Source organism: Oratosquilla oratoria, chromosome 39 (assembly GCF_046742065.1).
Source record: "Oratosquilla oratoria isolate Oo_2021 chromosome 39, ASM4674206v1, whole genome shotgun sequence".
In the NCBI taxonomy this organism is placed as follows: Eukaryota; Metazoa; Arthropoda; class Malacostraca; order Stomatopoda; family Squillidae; genus Oratosquilla; species Oratosquilla oratoria.
The window spans coordinates 16,310,860-16,332,515 of NC_134815.1; the positions used below are offsets into that span (position 1 = coordinate 16,310,860).

The following is a 21,656-nucleotide window of genomic DNA, read 5'->3' on the forward strand; positions in this document are numbered from 1 at the left end:
GTGGCGGCGCCAGGGGGGGGCCTGGGGAGGCTTTAGCCCCCGCAAAAAAAAAGTGGGCAGCCACCCCCCCCATTAGCCCCCCCAACTGAAATGAGCAAATTGAAAATTTAAAACACTCATTGAAATAATTTTATTAAGTGGAATTTTTAATTGCCAGGGCTAAAGATTTGTCAGCCATCAGTGCTAGCCCTACCATTAACCCCCTCCCCTTCTGAAATGAGGATAATATATGTGTATTATCATATTACTATTAGCCCCCCCAAAAAAAATTTGCTCAGCCCCCCCTTAGCCTCCCCAACTAAAAATTCCTGGCGCCGCCGCTGGGTATGATATTCATTTACATCTACAATGTTATAATGACAAAGTATGCCAAGTGGAGACCTTTCGATCTATAACGAGGTCGGATGCAGAAATAGACAAAATAAACAAATTAATAGATTGATCAATTAAATAAATGAATGTTCAATGTATAATAATGATGACAAAATAAGATTAATGGTTAAAAATTAAATATAATGCAAATAAATGTATCTTTAACTATTGTACTAACTTTAAAATCCCAGCACAGTTAGTGTGCGGTATTTTTATGCGAATAAAAGTAAGCAGCAATGAGTTACAATGATACAGCATGTCGGCAGGATACCTTTCGGTCCAAATCGAGGTCGGATACACGAATTTATAAAGAAATGCACAAATGAATAATATACTTATGTAAATAAATGTAGCTTATTCTAAACTATAATACCAGCACATTTGTGGTATTTCTATGCAAATAAAAACAATGTACTTTCAACCGGGGTAGGTTACAGAATACAGACAAAAACTCCTTAGAACATAACCCTCATAGGACAAAAACCCTTAGGACATAGCCCCCATTGGACAAAACGGTTATATCTTTCTTGTATTATCCTTGACAATAATATATATAAGCGTGTAACCTTGAGAGTATGGGCTGAGCAACACCGATGATGAAGATGCACGTGTTTCGTTTTCCCACCAACGTTAATCTGTCAAAATGTTACGACAAATACATTTTTCTCTAAGCACTGACAGAAACAGTGACAAGTCGGCTGGAATTCAAAATTTGATCTGTGGTCTAATCATAATGTAATGGACATTAAATGTTTTTTTTTTTTTTTTTTTTTTTTAAGTCTGATAATACATTATTTATGGTTTGCGGTGCTGTTACTTCTTCGGACCTCATTGTGAACTACAGAATTCTAACAAGGTGAACAGAAATACAGGAACTGTTACTATGTTTACATAAGTCTTCTCAGTACAGTTCAAAGCGTCTAATGGAAAATATTGCAATATGTCTTCACTGTAGTCTTAAACTATCAAAAGAGTAACGTCAGAATATTAGTTTTCCTTGTCCTTGATAGAAAACAACAATACTTATTTTAGTTAACATGTGATGTTGCAACTTGGCACCGTATCGTATGAACGCCAAACTCAGCACAAACAGCAGGAGTTGGCACGATCTTATAAATACTCAAATAGTGTAAGGACACTGCGTACGAAGAAGGATTGAACCACGGAAGGGTTAATTAACTAAGAAATGACAGGAAGAACAGCAATAATTAGGCTTCAGAATTTGTCGAGGCTTCTGAACAATCAGCCATGCATCAGGAACGTCTTTACGCAAATGCCAGTTCGTCACCTGTCATGTGCAACAGGTATGAATTATTACCGAAGACCGATTTGAAATATATTAATTTATCTTATTTCATGTCGCGTATCACAAATGTGAAGGGCAGATATTTGTGTGCATCAACAAGCAAGTACTATCAGTGAGTGGATGAGTTTGTCACTCAGTCTAATAGCAAATATCTTAGATCCTGATGACAGAAGCTCGAGAATGTCCCACATGTTCAAATGCAGTAGATGTCTGAATTTAAATGTTGTGATTTTGTATTACTTATGGCATTGTGGTTGATACCCAGTTTGTCGTGGTTAACTTCTTCAAAATATGTTATATATTATCGTGCTTCTGTTAGAGGATTTTATTCAAGTTAATAGCTTCTACCTGCAGGAAAAATAGGTACTTGTTATAACTTTTCATATGATTGAAACTAATACAGAATCATTGTAGTTTTTATATTTTCTTAATGCTTGGTTCATAGTTTATCAGTTCATACAAAAATTATTTATGGGAAAATGCATACCTGGCAGTGAAATGCAGAATAGCTTTATTTTACTTTCTATCATAATCATGGAAGAATTTCCAGTCTGCTGTTATTTTTACCATGTTTTTCCTTTGTTTAGGCAATTCTTAGATATTTTCTGTCTGGATTTGACATTAATATACTTTTTCTGGACATTGTAAAGATAACCCTAGAGTACCTGAGGTTTGATTATCTTTACAAGCTAATATTTGGGTTGGCTGATCTTAAGCTTACTCTGAGGATGTTAGGTTACATTACCTAACTTAACCTAACTGTAGGTTTGGTTAGGTCATATAAATTTACAAACTCATTTCTGGGGTTGCCACTTTAAAATCTAGTATGTAGGGTAGCTTATCTTTACATGGGTACTCTAGGGTTGCTGATCTTTACAATATCCCTTTTTCTTTCTGGATTATGAGAAAGCTTTCTTATAATGAATTTACTGTTAAGAGGAAAGTTTTGTTTGCCAAAATATAAACAATTTAGTATAAAAAATAGCTATGTTCTAACATTGAGAGTAACTAAATTTAGGGATGAGCATAGAGTTTGTGGTATCTGCTCCAAAAACCATGAAACTAGGATTTGTTCTTCAGCTTCTAATAAGTGTATCAACGAAGACAAAAATGACCAGATATTGAATATAGAGTAAAATCTAGGTGTTGTTAAGGTCATGGATATTATACTTGCTCAGTTACAACTTAATCTGTAACCTTGATTTTCAGTTATCATATTTAGATTTTAATTCATGTATTGTTTGAGCTTGGGCTATATCACCTAAGCTATACCACATATTTATGCATCTCTATGGAAAATGCATTTCTGTATATCCTTTAGACATATGGCATTTCTTAATTTGCTCCCATGACCTCTAAAACCTTCCCATCTTTAATCAGATATTTTCTGTCAATGCAGTCTATCTTTATAGTGACCTAAATACTATAATCATATCACCTCTTTCTCTTCAGTCTTTCAAATTTGGTAGACCTAGTGCTATTAGTCTTTCATCATATGGTTTATCTGCCAGGCTGAGGACCAGTTTGGTTGCTGCCCTTTGTATTCTCTCAATCTTGGTTATCTCCTTCATTCTGTGTAGGGACCATACTACTGACTCATATTTCAGTCTTGTATACATCAGGGTTTTAATGATTTTTTTTATCATCTCTTCATCCATATAGTAAAATGGTACTTTAATTTTCTGCAGTAGTCTATATGTCTCTTCCACAATCCTGCTGATGTGTCTGTCAAGTGACAGGCTCTCTTTTATCAACACCCCCAAGTCTTTTTCCTCTTTTGCTTTTGTAATGGCTTCACTTTGCCAGTAATGTCCATTTCCAGTACTTTTTGGTATTGAATTTCATTTCCCATTCTTGGCTTCATGCAAAAATAATGTAGATCTTTCTGCTATAGTCTACCATCTCTACCATCCTCCTTGTTTTTCACTCTTCTCATAATTTTTTGCATCATCTGCAAACACATTGGCATAGTTTGTTGTTCCTTACATCATATCATTGACATAGACAAGATACATTGGTGCAAGCTCTGAACCTTGTGGAACTGTACTTGTTACTGCTCTCCAGCTTGACATCTTATCCTTTATACTGTTCCCATGTATCTTTCCTTTAAAAAATATTTCACCCATTCTAGTTGTCTGCCTTTCAGTCCTCCATTGTACTCCAATTTCCAAACAAGTTGACTGTGAGGTACGTTATCAAATGCCTTCTCTTATGTTGAGATACAGTCACATAATTTCACAAGTGTGATGTCACTAATACTGGCCTATAATTTCATGGTGTCTGCTTTAATCTACCTTTGTGAATTTTGTGCCACATTTGCCCTTTTTCAGTCAAGGGGCACAATGCCTTCTTTCATTGAACATGTAATAAGACTGTGAATCTTGTCCACTAGTTGTTCCCTCATTTCTACATTCATATCTTCTAAACCTAGTTTTTTGCTCCCCTTACTTACCTTAAAAAATTGCTCTCTTTTGTGAAGACTGGCAACTTTTATTCATTATTTTTGCTTGAGCTGAGGCCTCTTTAGAGACCTCACCACCCAATATTAATCTGGTGATTACTTCTTTGTGTCTCAGCTTACCATTTATAAACCTGTAAAACAGTTTTGGTTCATCTTTGCATTTATCTACTACACCACTTTCAAAATTACTTTCTTCCTCCCTACGAATTCTTGTATAGTGATTCTTAGCTTGTTTGTAGACTTTTTGTTTTATTGCTTCTCTTCCTCTATTTTCCCTAAAGCCATCCCAGCTATTTTTTGCAATCACACTTTTTGTTAAATCAGTCCTGTTTCTGCTTCTTCCCTGCTAGTCTTTGGTACATGTTTGCTCCTCTTTTAAATGTTAAGAGAGCTTTCCCATTTCCTCCTTATTCCTGTGGTATTCATGAATTCCTTCCAGTTTGCTTTTTCAAATAATTTTTTCAACCCTAAGTAATGTGTTTTCCTAAAATTGAGTCTCCCTTGCCTGTGTGATTCATTCCTTGGCTGTGTTTCCTCATCCTCCAGCTGAAATTCAATTGTTACATGGTCATTTTTCCTATTGGGCAAAGGTAGTTCAATGAGCTGATGATGTCTGGATCTTTGGTTAGTAACAGACTAATCTTGTGGGAATATCATATCCTCTAACTCAGGTCATCTCCTTTACCCTCTGGGTCATTATGTTCTCCATTGCTTTACTTAACAGTATATTTCCCCAAGAATCTGTATTTCTGCTTGCTTCCCATTTCTCCCAGTTGACCTCACTGCAATTAAAATCTCTAATAAGGACTATATTGCTACTTTGTTCAATATATTTCTTTAGGAAGAGAGCTGTATCCAATAGCATTTCTTAATATTCAGATTCATTTCAAACTCTTGTCTTAAGGGGAACATATGCCACCATGAAGTCTTTTTTATTCTGCCCTTTAGTACTATCAATGGGGAACTTAATTTTTGTTGAGTTAGGTCTGACACTTTTTGACTAACCTTTAGTCTTTAGCTTCTGAATCCAAAAACGACACCAGTTTTTCAGTATCACATCAGATTTACATGCTACAGCTGAGAGCGGGGTCTAGGGCTCTTGATATCCCTGACATGCCTAGGTGCCAAGTGCCTATCACCATGATGTCCACACCTGTGTCAGGCAGCATATGGATGCATATGCTGACAGGTAGCAGAGGGTGATCAGGGCTGTTGGGTACTGGGATGGCAGGTGCCAGCCTTCCCAGGAGAGAGTGCAGGGGTGGGGGGCTGAGGCGGGGGTGTACGTGTCTAGCGGGGAACCCTTTGGTATGCTGACATGGTGCATGCGTGCGGGTCCTACTAGACATCCAAGACTGTTACCATCAATGCTTCGTGTGGGCAGCAGTTGGTTGCTACCTTCTGCAGTGATGTATGTAATTACAGAGAGGGAGCAGAGGTGTTGTGCCAGTTCATAGGCTGGGTGGGTGTGGCCTGTGTGAGTCAGCTGGGCTCCACATGGAGCTGCGCTCTGAGTGGGCAGGGTGAATCAGGAAGAAAGGCCCCCTTTGTTCGTGTGGCCTGTGTGAGTTGCCTGGGCTCTGTGCAGGGTTGTGTTTGTGGAGGGTAGGGCAAAGCAGTGGGATGAAAGATCTCTTTGTTTGCACCACTACGTGTCTATGAAGGTGAGGAATTATCGCATGGTATTTCATGGTCCGGCATGCACACTGTTGCCGGCACTGCTCTCATGGTCCAGCACATTCACTCTTGCCTATTGGTCTAGTTCCATCGGTGCTTCATTCACGTACGCACCACTGATTCGCGTATCGTCCCATGTTTCACTGTTGCAAGTTGTAAGCATCCTACTCACTGCACCATGTTATGTATATGATTGCAACAGAAATGTGGTGGGGGGTGATTGGAACCTTTATTGTGGCATTAAGTGTACATGGAGCGCTATGTGCTCACAGTATGATAGACGGGTATAGACTGATGTGCGGACAACTGCACTGGTACTGGGTGTCACTTGACTAGTACAACTGCCACCAGCCATGTGTGATTCCTTTGTTAGTGAAGGGTATCATATTCTATTGCCAATAACTAGCACTTTATCCTTAAGGACAGTATTGCACCAAAGAGGTGAGCTGTAAAGGGAGTGAACAAAAGATTTAAGGAGAGTAAGAAAAAAAGAGGGAGAGGAGAAGTTAAGAGTAATCATCATTATCTTCTGAGTAGGGATAAAGTCTCCAGTTAAAAGAAGGCTAAGTAACTCCTGTAGTGGTTTCACTAAGTCCCTAAAATATTAACTGCATAAAACTTATGCTGTCATTACTCCATATGGTGGAAGTAAAAAGGTAAATAGTAATATTCATATTGTTAATAATTGTGTTGCTAATAGTGAGTATTACTTTTTAGTATTGAAAATTCCATTTGGAGGAAAGGATCCCAAAACCATAACAGATGAGGAGTGGCAGAAACATCTCACCCCTGAACAGTTCTCAGTCACAAGAGATGGAGGAACTGAGCCGGTAAGAATATGTAGAGAGAGAGAAAAATAATAATAATAATAATAATAATACATTCATATACCAAGAGGCCTTTTTCCTCTTAAAAGGGGGGTGGCTGAGGCAAAGCATACATACACCCTACAACCATCGCATGACTATCCAATTATAGGAACACAGTTCTATACTAGGGCCCTCAACTGTACTCACCTGTCTTGATGTATCACACAAGCACAACCAGGGAAAAAAAGGAACATGTTCAACATATACACGTACAGGCTATACCATGCAATAAATCCACACATAAATATCTTGATCTCAAAACAAGTTCTTCAAGCAGACCGAATTTACCTAATTGTAGGGTTTAATTCACCCTAAGATGAGGTAAATTAGACCACAAACTCAATACTCCCCCACCCCCCAATATCATCCGACACAAGGAGCTAAGATGAGAGGGAATCATTTGGGTGGTGGATATAAGTGGAATTAGTGGGAATGAATGCATGCTATGGCTGGCTTCCTCCCTTATAAGGGGGAAGAGGCAATTGGTATATAAAAAAATTTCTCCAATCATAAAATTTTATGCCACAAGACAGATTTTGTAGTGCCAATATTTTATGCCTAGTCATTCATTCAGTCCCTGACCTTGTCAGTTCTTTTTGTTTCAGCCTTTTAGTGGTGCATTCTACAATCACAAAGATGAAGGCCTGTACTTGTGTGTCTGTTGTGGTACTCAGCTCTTTAGGTGAGTTTTACAAATGATATATTTGAATTAATATCACCCTAGCAGCCTACATACATATGTATACCAAAGGCTTTTCCCCCCTTACAAGTGAGGTAGCCAAAAAACAAAGGCATAATATCTACTCCCACCCATTCCATCCCCACATACTCCACTCCCATCCACCCTCTTCCCTCCCTCTTATCTTGGCTCCTCCTAGATGATGGGTCATCCCTGCATCTCACTCACTTCCCTGGATTAGAAACAGTGTCGTAAGACACAGCACATCCACAGCAAGGCTGCTTCATTAAATTGGCAACCCCCACCTCTCCATTCCCTCATTCAGAAAAAGAGAAGACGGGGAGAAATCCCTTTGGGATTACTGAATAGTAGGTTATTCAGTAATGATATTTTTCAATACCATTAACACATTTGATAATGTTCTTGTCTGCTTTGTAAATTTTTTGAGTGGATGAGGACAGGGGTTGTTATATAATGAAATGGTAGAGGTAGGCTAGTTGTGGCAGTTGGGACCTGCTGTTAAGAAACTGTTTCTCTTCACATTACCTTTGACCTGAAAAGCATTGTGGGGGGATAGGGAGGAACTTTCTTTTCTGATATGTAAAAATTAGAGGGACAATGTGTTTTGGATGGGTTTAAGGTGGGTGTGGGTGGGCATATACTTTGATTTAGCTTCCCCCAGTACAAGAAGGAAAAGGCCTTTTGTTATGGATACATGCTGTTAATATGAGGGACCAATGACAGGGATCAGCTTGTCCTGCAAGATGGACAGCAGAGCTGCCCCTTTTCAAAACCTATCTGCCTCCTCATCTCCATTAGGAGGTACAATCCTGAAGGGTACACTTGGTTTCAGGACTGGGCCCAAAATATCTTTCTGATATTTTGAATTGAATTTCTTAGCCTTTTCACACTGGAGAGCTGACAACTGCTGACTGTTTCCCTCCTCCTACTTCTCTCAGCTGATAATGTGGAAGCAGTTCCACACCAGTAGAACATAGACAGCAGTCCAAAGTTTCTTCCTAGATAGATTTGTAGGAGGATCTGAGGACTTGCCACCTGCTGTGGAGCTGTGGGTTTTCCATGTATTGAAACTTAGGCAACAGATGTTGTTGTTATTATTAGTTTTTTGAGTGTAGTTGGGAAGGCTTATGGGAGGGGTTTTGATTGAGAGGATTAGGAGAGGAACAGAAGGGGGGCAGGTAGCGTGGATCAGATTTTTGTGGTAAGACAGATATGTGAGAAAGCTTTAGGAAAAGGTAAGGATGTTTATTGGGCCTTTATGGATTTGGAAAAGGATTATGACAGGGTAGACAGGAAGACTGTGGGATGTATTGCAGATATATGGGATAGGACAAAAGCTGTTAAGAGCAGTCAAGAGTTTTTATGAGAGTAGTAGAACCTGTGTTAGAATTAGAAATGGAGAGAGTGAGTGGTTTGAGGTAAAGGTGGGATTTTGCCAGGGATGTGTTATATTGCCTTGGCTGTTATATATGTAAATGGATGGGCTGGTGTGAGAGGTAAATGCAAGGGTAATGGGCCAGGGATTGGAGATGGTTAAAGAAAATGGAGAAACATGGGAGATAGGCCAGTTGTTGTTTGCTGATGACACTGCACTTGTGGCAGGATCAGAGGAGTCATTAATGAAGTTAGTGGTAGAGTTTGGGAAGGTGTGTGAAAGAAGGAAGTTGAAGATAAATGTGGATAAAAGTAAGGTGGTGAGATGTACAAGGGGAGAATGTGGCAGCAAATTAGAAATGAGTATTAAGGGAAAGAGTCTGGAGGAAGTGGATAGCTGTAGATACTTGAGTGTGAATGTAGTGGGAAAGGGAGGAGTGGAGGTGGAATGTAGATTGAGAGAAGCAAGTAAATGCCTTGGAGGATTAAAAAGGGTAATGAGAAATAGACATTTGGGAATGGATGGTAAGAGGAGATTGCATGAAGGAGTGATTGTGCCGACAGCACTGTATGGGGCAGAAACATGGAACATAAGAGAGGAGGAGTTTAAATGTGTTTGAGATGAGATGCCTGAGAAGTATGATGGGGGTTACTAGGCTGGATAGTGAGAAAAACAAGGAGGTAAGGAGGAGAGCAGTGGCAGAAAGGGAGCTGGGAGATATGGTTGATGAAAGAGTATTGGGATGGTTTGGACATATGGAAAGAATGAGTGAAGAAAGATTAACAAAAGAGGTGTGGAAACATAAGTCATGACAAATGGATTTAATGATTAAACATTACCATATGTCAATCCTAAATGTTCTGTTATTTACAGTTCTGCTAGCAAGTTTGAGTCTGGGTCAGGATGGCCATCATTCCATTCCACCCACAGTGAAGAAAAGAAAAATGAAAACAGTAACATTGTAACTAAGACTGACACCTCCTATGATATGGTCAGGACAGAAGTTTCATGCAAAGAGGTAAAAGAAATATTATATTTGGTAGAAAAGTACTGTTCACTCACTGAAAAGGTTGTCCAACTTGCCTGCTTTTATTGTGACAGATACAGGAATCCTTCTATATAATGACCTGTTACATCAGAAATCTCAATACAGTGACCTAGGTATCCAGGGAATTATATAGAGTAATAGGAATCCAGGTTACATAGGTGCCAGGACAAAAGAATCATTGTGTATAGCACCTTTTGGGTAGGAAACTTCACTGAAAAGCTGACACTGCCCAGGAATCAAACCTGGGACCTACCCCTTGCCAGGTATGTGTGCTTACCGATTACACCATGGTTGTCTCCAGTGACCACTTGCACATTTCCCCTTCAGCCCTACCTGCTGAGGGCTGGTCCAGGGGTGTGCATTTCAATGGGATCCTATACACTGTGTCATGTTGGGTAGGGAGCATCATTGAAAAGCTGGCACCACCTGAGTATTGAACTCGGGACCTCCCACTTGCCAGATATGTGTGCTCGGTATTCGTAAATGAAACACCTCAAAGTGAATTCCAAACTGAAACCTGTAAATGTCTAGGGTAAACTTACTCACTACGGTAAATATAACAAGAAAAAATTAAAAGGTGTATAGATAAACTCAAAGTTAATAAAACACCAGGGCCTGACAGTTGGCATCCAAGACTCTTAAAGGAAATGAAAAATGAGATTGTTGTTCCATTAGAAATTATTTTCAAGAAATCCATCATATCCGGAGATGTCCCAAGAGAATGGAAGCTAGCTAACGTTACTCCCATATTCAAAAAAGGTGACAAAAAGAAGCCAAATAACTATAGGCCTATAAGTTTGACTTCAATCGTAGGAAAAATAATGGAAACTATCATCAGAGATGCTATCGAACATCATTTAGAAAGTAACCGTTTTGATAAATGATAGCCAGCATGGTTTCAGACGGAAACGTTCTTGTGTGACTAACTTACTCGAATTCTACAACACTGTTATCTCGAATTATGACAAAAGAAACACTATAGATTTAATATATCTAGACTTTGCAAAAGCTTTTGATACCGTCCCACACGAAAGACTACTTACTAAATTAGCTTTACACGGAATAAGTGGTAGCCTATTAGGTTGGACTAGTAATTGGTTGAATGGTCGAAAACAGAGAGTTGTTTTAAATGGAAAAACTTCTAGATGGAAAAATGTTACAAGTGGAGTTCCTCAGGTTTCCGTTCTTGGGCCACTTCTATTCATAGTATATATAAATGATATAGACCATGGACTAAAATCTACTGTTTCCAAATTTGCTGATGATACAAAACTGTGCGGAGTGGCAAATGATCACTCAAACCAATTAGATATTCAAGAAGATTTAGAGAAATTACAGCAATGGTCTGAAAAGTGGCTAATGAAATTTAACACAAGTAAATGCAAATAGGTAAAAATAACAGTAAGTATGATTACAAGTTATTTGGAAATTCGTTAACAAAAGTGGATAGTGAAAAAGATCTTGGCGTAATTATCAGTAACGACCTCAAATCATCCAAGCAGTGTATTTCAGCCTCTGAGAAAGTAAATAAGATTCTAGGACTGATTGCATGATCTTTTGATTTCAAAAGTCCATCACTCATTAACAAGCTATATAAATCGTTAGTTCGTCCACATTTGGAATATGCTGTTTCCATATGGTCACCGAATCTCATTAAAGACATTGACAGACTGGAAAAAGTACAACGGCGAGCCACAAAACTGATTCCAAATATCAAAAATAAATCATACGAAAATCGACTAAAGCACATGAATCTGTCTTCCCTAAAAAAGCGTAGACTCAGAGGTGACTTGATACAGGTCTTTAAGATTTTAAAGGGAATTGACAACATCAAAAGTGACAAAATTTTCACATTGAATGAGAATCAGACAAGAAACAATGGTCTCAAACTGTCCGGAAATAGATTCAATTTGGAAGTAGGTAGAAACAACTTTGCCAACCGTGTAGTTAATGAATGGAATAAACTTCCTGCACAGGTAGTGCAATGTAGTTCAGTTCGAAGCTTTAAGAATCATTTAGATAAACACCTAAGATGCTGTAATGATTATGATTTATTTTATATTATTTGTTTTTGTTATCATTTGTCTGTCTGATTTTCATTTATTATTAGTTATATGTCAATTTATTATTATTTACTATTTACCTGTTTATTTATTATTTAACTATACCTATGCATTTATTTATGTATTTTATTTGTTATTTACATTATTATAGTTTTTATTTATTATTTTATTATTATGATTTTTTTTTTTTGCATCCGACCTAGATATGGACCAAAAGGTCTCCTGTCGGCATGCTCCGCCTTTGTAATCCTTTGTAATCCTTAACCATTACACCACGGTCACTTTCAGTGACTACCTGCACATCTCCCCTTCACCCTTGCCTGCTGAAGGCTGGTTCGGGAGGATGCACCATTATGGGATCCTACTGACTGCCATGTAGGGTAGGGTGTGTCACCGTACCACACAGTGCCAGCTTTTCAGTGAAACTCCCTACCCAATAGCACCCATTCAGTCCGCATCAGAGTTGTCATTTTAGTGAGTATTTTATGATGTAGAGTGGAAATTTTAGATGTTTTTAAACCCTTGGAACCATGCTGTGAAGGCCAAGTCCTTTGTGCTTCTTGGTTCTTGTGGATTGCTTGAAGATGGTTTCTTTTTTGTTGTCCAAAGTTGATGCTGAAAATAAATTTAATTAATTTTATTTTGTTGTCGATTTTGCTGTCAGACCTTTAGTATGTGGGCAGAAAGTCATATGGGTATCAAATGTGAGGTCTAGAATTTTTGGGTTCTTTTTCATTAGAAAATTTTGGCCATTTATTTATTTATTTATTTATTTATTTATTTTTTTTTTTTTTTTTTTTTTTTTTTTTTTTTTTACCATATAAATATTTTGACTCATGATTGTCTGGTGTCAGCACATTGATGCACTGGTGTTATAATTGGAAGGATGTTGGTTTCAGATTCAGTTGTGGATTTGAATCTGTCACTCCTCTTTGATTTCCAGCAGTGACTATTACCTTCCCCAACAACCTAAGCACATAGGGCAAAGGTGATGAGTTTGGCCATAGCTATACACCCTCAGGTGGCTCCTCACCTTCTTGGGTGTTCTTTGCTGCTATTTCCTATTTACTGTATTTACCTAGTTGTATTTTGCGGGAAGGGGAGCTATGCTCATGGTGTCCCGCCATTGTATCTCGCAGTGTCTAGTTTGCTTTTAAACTCATGAATGGTTTTTGCGCATACTATTTCATTATCCAGTTTGTTCCAAGTGTCCAAAACTCTATGTGGAAAACTGTTTTTCTTCAGTTCTCTTCTATAGCTATGTTTTTTTTATTTTCTTTCCATGTCCTCTTGTGTTTCTCTTGTCCCAGTAAAGTAAGTCCTCTTTATCAAGTATCTCTGTGCATTTCATGATTCTGTAGATGGTCAATAGGTCACCTCTCTCTCTTCTTTGCTCCAGTGTCGGTAACTCCAGTTTAGCCAATCTTTCCTCGTATGATAGGTTTGCAAGTGCAGGTGCCATTTTTGTAGCTGCTCTTTGGATTCTTTCTATTTTCTTTATATTCTTTTTGGTACTGGGTGACCACAATGTCGCCGCATACTCTAGTCTAGGCCTTATCAATGTAACCAATATTTTTTTTATCATGTCTTCGTCCAAGTATGCAAGTGCCACTTTTATTGATCTTAGCAAGTTGTAAGTCTCCCCGACAATTTTGTTAATCTGTTTATCATAGGACAAGTCGTTTGTGATAATTACTCCCAAATCTTTTTCGGATCCTACTTTCTTTACTTCCTTGGTTCCAATTGTATATTTTCCTGATATTCTGTTTTTGCTTTTTCCAAACTCCATTATGTTACACTTCTTAGTATTAAAGTCCACTTCCCATTTCTGACTCCAGTTCCATACCCTATTTAGGTCTTCTTGCAGTGCTTCACAGTCCTTATCAGTTTCTACTTTCCTTAACAGTTTGGCGTCGTCAGCAAAGAAGCTCATGTAACAGTTCACGTCTTCATCTATGTCATTCATATAGATAGCAAACATTATTGGTGCCAGTACAAATCCTTGCGGTACTCCACTGATCACCTCTTTCCAATCTGAATATTTTTCTCTGAGCACTACTCTCATCTTTCTACCAGTCAGGAAGTCCTCCATCCATTTTAGTAGGTTCCCTTGTATTCCTCCTATGTGTTCCAGTTTTTTTTAGTAATTTTCTGTGTGGTACTTTGTCAAAGGCTTTTTGCAAGTCTAGAAATGCACAATCAGCCCATCCATTTCTTTCTTGGACTATGTCTATTAGCCTTGAGTAGAAGCATATTAAGTTTGTGGTGCATGATCTTCCTTGTTTGAACCCAAATTGTCTTGGGTTTAATATGTTGTTGTCTTCCAGATGTTTTACCCATCTATTGATGATTTTCTCACAAATTTTGGCTATAGTGCTTATTAGTGATACTGGCCTATAGTTGGTGGGTTCTTCCTTGTTTCCTCCTTTATATATTGGTACAATGTTAGCATTTTTCAAGTCTTTAGGTATCTTTCCTTCTTTGAGTGTGCTATTTATTATGATGTGTATTTTGTCTGTTAGTTCTTCTTTGCATTCTTTTAGAATCCAATTTGCAATACCATCTGGGCCATGTGATTTTCCGACGTCCAGTTTTGATAGATGTTCTGATATTTCTTTTTGTGATATTGTGAACTCACTCATGTGGGGAGATTGCTTGTTATTGTCTACGTCCCAATTTTGTATTTTCTCTCTGGTGAAGACAGATTTAAAGTGGTTCATGACTTTGGCCATCTCTAATTCTTTTGTGTATTCTATATTTCCTTGGCGTAGTTTCACCATTTCCTGTTTGGTTTTAAGTTTACCATTCACATACCGATAGAATAGCTTGGGTTGATCTTTGCATTTATCTATAATATCCTTCTCATGGTTCCTTTTTTCCTCTCTTCTCACATTAACATACTCATTTCTATAGTTTATATAAATTTGCCATTTGCTTTGTTTTTTGTCTTTTCTCCACTTTTTCCAAGCTTTGTCCCTTCTGTCTTTTGCCTCACTGCATCTTTTGTTGAACCAACATTTAATGTACTCTCTCTCTTGCTTTTGTCTTGGTACATGCCTGTTTACCCTTTCATTGTAATTATCCATCAATATATTCCATTTCTCTTCCACTGTTGGCTCTTCCATATAGAATTTTTCCCAGTTTGCATTCTGGAAGAATGTCTTTAGTTTTGCAAAGTCTGTTTTGTTGTACATCAATCTTCCTTTCCTATGCTTTTCCTTCCTCTCTATGTCTATTTCTTCCTTTAGTACAGTTTCGTTGAGTACATGGTCACTCTTTCCAATTGGTGTCTTGTACTGGACTTTGTCCACTATTTCATGTTCTGTTGTAAATATTAAATCTAGTTTTGATGGCTCTTCATTGTTTCTGTACCTTGTGTTTTCACTGACCCATTGGGTCATTGTGTACTCCATGGTCATGTCTAGCAGTACGTTGCCCCACAAGTCATCTCCTCCTCGTACTGTCATGTTGTCCCAACAAATTTCTTTGCAATTGAAGTCCCCCATAATTACCAGGTTACCCTTACCCATTAATATCTCATTTTTGTATGTTCGTTCTCTTTCCAAGCATTCGTTTTTGGGGGCACATAGGTCACCACAAACTTTCTACTTTTCATATTCTTGCCTTCGACTTTTATCATGATCAGTTCAACATTACCTTTGCCCTCTGCAATTTTTGTCACGTTTAGGTCTTTCTTGGCCAAGAACATGATTCCCCCTCCCTGTTTCTTATCCCTGTTTTTTATCCAGTAATTGTATAGGCCTTGTCCAATAACGATGGATGGTATTTCACCTCTTAGTTTAGTCTCTACAATTCCCATTATGTCTGCTATTTCTTCTAACAGATAATCATTGAGTTCGTTCAGACCTGAAATTAATCCGTCAATGTTAGTATAGGCCACTTTTAGTTTTCTTCCTTCTCCATTATTTTTTCTGTCCTTGGTTTTTTCGTTTTGATGTGCCATTGTCTCAATCTCATGTCGATTACTCTCCAATGGAATTCTTTGCATTCTGTCTCCATTCTCATCAAGTTTTTTTCCTTTGCTTCTTCTCTTAGTGATTTTTCTTTTTGTAATTCCTCAGTACTCATTTCTCTTTTTATCCATATCTTAATGTATTTTTCACTCTTTGCCAAGTTGCCTACTTTTTCAAATATGTCTTCTACTACCATCTGTGACCTTAATTTTATCTTTAGAGGTCGATTTCTATCCTTAGAATAGCGACCGATTCTATATGTCTCTTCCAGGTCTGTGCATGTATCTCTATCTCCCCCCTGAATTTCATTTAGGATTTCTACTGCAGTCTCTTTTTCTTCTTTTTCTCTCATATACCTCGCCAGTCCTTGTTTTTCTTTTAGTCCATATACCACAATACATTTTTTCCTATCTACTGTATCCCTGACCCAGTTAGCTTTTTCGTTGATCACGTGGATAATTGTGTCTTTTGCATTATCCTGCATTTGCTGCTTGACTATTTCTTTAAAAGCAGTTTCCTTGTTTTTTATGTTTTCCTTCCACTTTATTTTCTGAATACTTTCCTCACCTAGGTTCTCTTCTATCTTTTGTGTCAATTCTTGTAACTTATTGTCCACCTCTATCTTTAAATTTTCGCTGTTGTTATTATCATTAGTTTTCTTCTTTTCATTATAATTTTTCAACTCATTTAAATCCCTTTTCATTTCTTTAATCTCGTTTGTAAGATCCAAGTTGGTTTTTCTTAGGTCAGAAATTTAGTGATTCGCCTGTGCTAACCAGTCTATTAATCCTATGATATCTTTCCTTAAGTCCATAATTTCATTTTCCCACCGAATCCTATTTTTGCTCATATCTCTCTCTATCTCTAATAATCGACTTAAGTTCCTGCTTTCATACTTAAATCCTGGAAAATCTTTTCCATCGCACATGTTAGTACAAGGTTTGTTTACGTCACGGTTAGTTCGACTGACGCCAGATGGCTCTGGTTCGTGACTGGCTTTCGAGTCGTTGTTTTCGTTCATTTTCACTAATTCCATGTTAATACAATTGACTAGCACTGCAGAGATATCATTTCGGACACTCACAATCACTCCCCACCCCCTACAATACAAACCAGGTTTCCTTTTTCGTCGTAAATCCTCTTCTTCTTGGTCACGCAACGACGACGATGATGACGGAGGTGTTTGCGGCGTGAATGTGAATATGGTGGGTTATTTTTGTTATATTATCTGTGTATGAGAGAAAATTGGTATTTAGTTCTTTTTCAGTAATTAGATCACTCATGAAGAGATTGAACAGTAAAAGTGAAAGTATTGCACCCTGAGGGACTTCATTGAGATTTGGTTGTCTTGGGTTACTCTCCAATGTATGGGGAATATACCACTGATGCCTATTCTTGGACAGATGAGGGTTTCTTTCAATTTTTGCATCATCTCTTCATCTATATAATGAAAAGCCACCTGATTTGTCTGCCCAGTGAACTTTTTCATACATAGCTGACATCTGGTGACAGTTGAAGTTAATAGAGATCTTGAGCCTAGTCCATAATGTGCTGATAGTGCAATAAATTTTGTGTGGGTCTCCAATAGTGAAAAACCACTTTAATGTTTGCAGAAATTCATACATCTCTCCCATTATATTACTGTTATGCCTGTCCAGTGAATTTTTTCATACATAGCTGACAGCTAGTGACAGTTGAAGTAAATAGAGAAAGATCTTGAGCCTAGTCCATAATGCGCTGATAGCACAATAAATATTGTGTGGATCTCCAATCTTCTTACAAAGGATTGATTACAAAGGCAGAGCAGGCCAACAGGAGACCTTTTGATCCATAACTAGGTTGGATGCGGAAAAATCATAATAATGATAAATAAATAAATAAACAATATATTAATATAATTAATAATTAATAATATATAAAATAGATAAATGCATAGGTTTGCACTGAGGGGCTGACGCTTGGTCTCCAGACTGGGCCCATGATCTCTCTCTGTTAACTTCAACTGTATTTCTTATACTTTTTCAAATGTGGGGAGCTGACAACTGGTGACTGCTCTTACTCTTCCTACCACTTTATGTCAGTGACATAGAAACATTCTCACACTGATACAACATAGCAGTCCAAGCTTTCTTGCCAGAGAGATACGAGAGAAGTTCTGGGACTATTGGTAGCCACTGTGGAGTTGCAAGTTTTCCACTTCTAAGTGAAACTTGAGGGAACACTTGATTGATTGATTATATTGTTACTATGTTCAGTTATATGTATTTTTTTTTTAAAGGAAGTTTCCTGAGGAGTGTTGCCAGTCATTATGGGCCTGAGTTTTCCATTGAACTTTGTGGCCATGTAACCTACATAGATATTGAGAACAGTCATGTGTTTTAGCATGTGCTTTTATCCCATTCTTGATTTTTTGTTTCTATTCTTTTTCAGTGCAACGCACATCTTGGCCATGTTTTCCAGGATGGTCCCCCACCCACAGGTCTACGATACTGTATCAACTCCCTTTCACTGAAATTTACACCAAAAAAGATGAAATAGGATTATGTGAAATATAACCTTGATAAATTGGAATTCATTGTAATTCTATTTTATTTATTTAATTTTATTCTCAGAGATCCTTAGTACTATTCCTGTACTTATCAGAAGTATTCTGAAATGCTTAGAAAATTATAACTCTGCAAAAGATTGTTTGTTAATGTGGGGGTTTCCAGCAGCCCAAGTCCTACATTTGAATCCCTTCCTTTTTGCTATATCTAGCTACCTACACTTATTTATAGACAAAAGTAGCTCAAACTTTGGTTTTGTGATGGCTGCCTTCACAAATTGTGGGATTAGTAGAAACTGACCCACAAGGGGAAACCAGTACTAAAAATATTTAATTTTTATTTTTATAATCTTTACTGAGAAATAGCTTCAGGATCAATCCCATACTCTGCCCATCACCTTTCATCTACCTCCCATACCACCCCATCCATGTGCACAGTAAACAGCTATGGCGACATAACACAACCCTGGCGCAGCCCTACCTTCACTTCAAACCACTCACTCTCACTATTCCCAACCCTAACACAAGCTCTACTACTCACGTAAATGCTTTTGACTGCACTTAATAGCTTTCCACCTATCCCATACATCTACAATATCTGCCATTATGCCTTCCAGTTGATCTTGTTATAGTCCTACTCTAAATTCATAAAAGCCTAAAAAAAACACCATTACTTTTTGCCAAAAACTTTTCACAAATCTGCCTGAGATGATATTTATGTTTTTATATTATTTTATTTTGAAACCTCTATGTGTAGATTGCATAAGAATGTTATTGGTGATAACTTTGATAAACTAAACTTAGGTAATTTATAAAATATTTTGATCCATCATATACCTTTTTAATAATTATTGAACAGTAGTGGCTATTCTCACAGACCTAATGTATCCCCTGAAAAGTGCCAATGTACCACTGGGGGTACATGTACCCCAGGGTAGGAACCTCAAACCTAAACAATAATGTGACATCATTGATAAACAAGTTTCAAGTTTAATCCCACAACACCAGAAAATAGGAAAGTAATTAAAAGAAATACAAAATATCAAACCAGACACTGAAGCTACCAACTTTTACCAGTAAAGATATCAAAGGGGCCATAAAGAAATTTAAGAACTACAAAGCTGAAGGTCCAGATATGATCTCAGACATCCACCTCAAGCACCTTGGCCAAACAACCATAAGAGCCTTAATGGTCATTTTCAACTACTGGCTACATAAAATCCCAAATATTTGGATAATCCTTGCATAATCCCAATCTTGAAACCCAACAAAACCCCTTAAAGCCCTGCATCATAATGACCCATCTTACAACTACCTACAATATCCAAAATAATGGAAAGGCTGATAACAGTAAGAATCAGATCACAAATACCTTCCTCCCCCAACCAACATGGTTATAAAGAAGGCCACTTAACCAGCACTCTACACACAAACATCACACAAGTGCTGGTAGGATTCATTGAAAAAGCCCCACCAGAAAGAACATTCATGGTGGCCATAGAAATAAATAAGGGTTTCATCAACAAAAAGAATATTGAAACATTCATAACAAAAAGAAATGACTAACCAATTTTAAAGCAGGAAGATAATCCAGAGTAACCCAAAACAACCAAATCTCAGGAACAAAAAGGCTATATGGAGTTTCTCCGAGTGCAGTACTTTCACCATTACTATGCAATTTCTTCAAGAGTAATCGCCCAACTCCAGATCCAAAACTTGACATCAATGTTCTCTCATATGCAGATGACCTGACTGATAATCGAGCACAGTTAATACAAAATTGCAGTAAAGAACACCCAAGCCTAATTGAACAAAGTAGAACAAAGACTAAAAAATAACAGAATGGAGGACACAGAATACCACATACTATAATGCCTCGCATTATAATTCCTAGGCAAGAACAGATAATATCTTCACTGACTTATGGTCCTGCCCAGAGGCTGTTTTTTGTTACCTAAAAGTTGCAGTGAGAAATGAGGAAGTGAGGAGGAGAACAGGGGTGGAAAGGGAGCTGGGAGATAGGGTGGATGAAAGAGTATTAGGATGGTTTGGACACATGGAAAGAATGAGTGAAGAAAGACTAGTAAAGGAGGTATGGAAGGCAGATGTTGAGGGAGTGAACATGAGGGGACGTCCTAGGATAAGATGGATGGATGGGGTGAAGGGGGCTTTGGGGAAGAGGGGAATGTCGGTTGAGGAAGGACGGGAGAGGACAGAAGACAGGGGTGAATGGAGAATGGTTGTATATGGAAAATGTTGTGATGCATGAGGTGGATTGGACGGGGGAATGGGGGTGAGGTAGTGTGTGTGAGCAAAAAGTTTTGACGCAGCCCGAAGGGATTTCTCCCCGTCCTCTCCTTTATATGGGGGGAAGGAGAGGGGGGGTCGCCGATTTAATGAAGCGGCCTTGCTGTGGATGTGCTGTGTCCTGCGACACTGCTTCTGACCCAGGGCAGTGGACAGGGTGCAGGGATGACCCGTCATCTAGGAGGTGCTAAGATGGGATGGAGGGTGGAGGGGTGTGGAGTGTTTTCGGGGATGAAATGGGTGGGAATGTTTTTGTGCCTTGTCCTTTTTGGCTACCCCCCTGGTAAGGGGGAAAAAAGCCTTGGTATATGTATGTATGTATGTATGTAAAAGTTGCAGTGAAGGGACAACAAATTAATTGAAATTCTAACTTATGGAAAGGCTAATTATAGTAAATCATATCAAAAATACCTACTTCCTGCAACCAACATAGTTTCAAGGAAGGCCATTCTACTAGCACTCTCCTCAAAAGCATCACAAGTGCTGGAAGGATTGAATAAAAAAAAAGTTCCACCAGAAAGAACAATTATGGTAGCCATATATGTAAACAAAGAATTTGACAAAGCCCCCAGACACAAAAGATTTTTGGACAGACATTGATGACAAGAAGTGGTTAATGAACTTTTTGCAGGAAGGCAGTGGAAAGTAACCCAAAACAACCATATCTAAATGTTCTAGGTCTTCTGCAAGAGAGATTAGAGGCAGTAGATTGATTATTCATGTAGTGCAGTAAAGCTATGGATTTCAGGAGGATATCTGCAAAAGATGAATGCCAGTACATCCAAGAACTGATGATGATACTGAAATTCCCAAGGTTTGTTATCAAATAGTGCAAGAGAATACAGGAAAATTAATGAACAACCATCATATGTAGTGAACCAGCCATCAGTATTATACTATTGACCAGCAATGCTGCCTCAACTCTTACTCAGGTTCCCAAGGCTAGCACCAAAGTGGTA

At 38.1% G+C, this 21,656-nt stretch overlaps 1 protein-coding gene across 2 annotated transcripts; it reads left to right on the forward strand.

Moving 5' to 3' along the window:
- The first annotated feature begins 1,217 nt into the window (after window positions 1-1,217).
- LOC143020307 (peptide methionine sulfoxide reductase MsrB-like) lies at window positions 1,218-20,559 on the forward strand. Of its 2 annotated transcripts, none has more exons than XM_076176599.1 (5): window positions 1,218-1,676; window positions 6,534-6,646; window positions 7,291-7,367; window positions 9,634-9,778; window positions 12,160-12,297. In XM_076176599.1, the coding sequence occupies exons 1-5, from the start codon at window positions 1,559-1,561 to the stop codon at window positions 12,160-12,162; spliced, it is 456 nt and encodes a 151-aa protein (XP_076032714.1). In that variant the 5' UTR covers window positions 1,218-1,558; the 3' UTR covers window positions 12,163-12,297. The 2 variants fall into 2 exon arrangements, with proteins under 2 accessions (XP_076032714.1, XP_076032712.1); XM_076176597.1 differs by lacking the exon at window positions 12,160-12,297 and adding an exon at window positions 18,276-20,559 and having other exon boundaries at window positions 1,223-1,676.
- The last annotated feature ends 1,097 nt before the right edge of the window (window positions 20,560-21,656 follow it).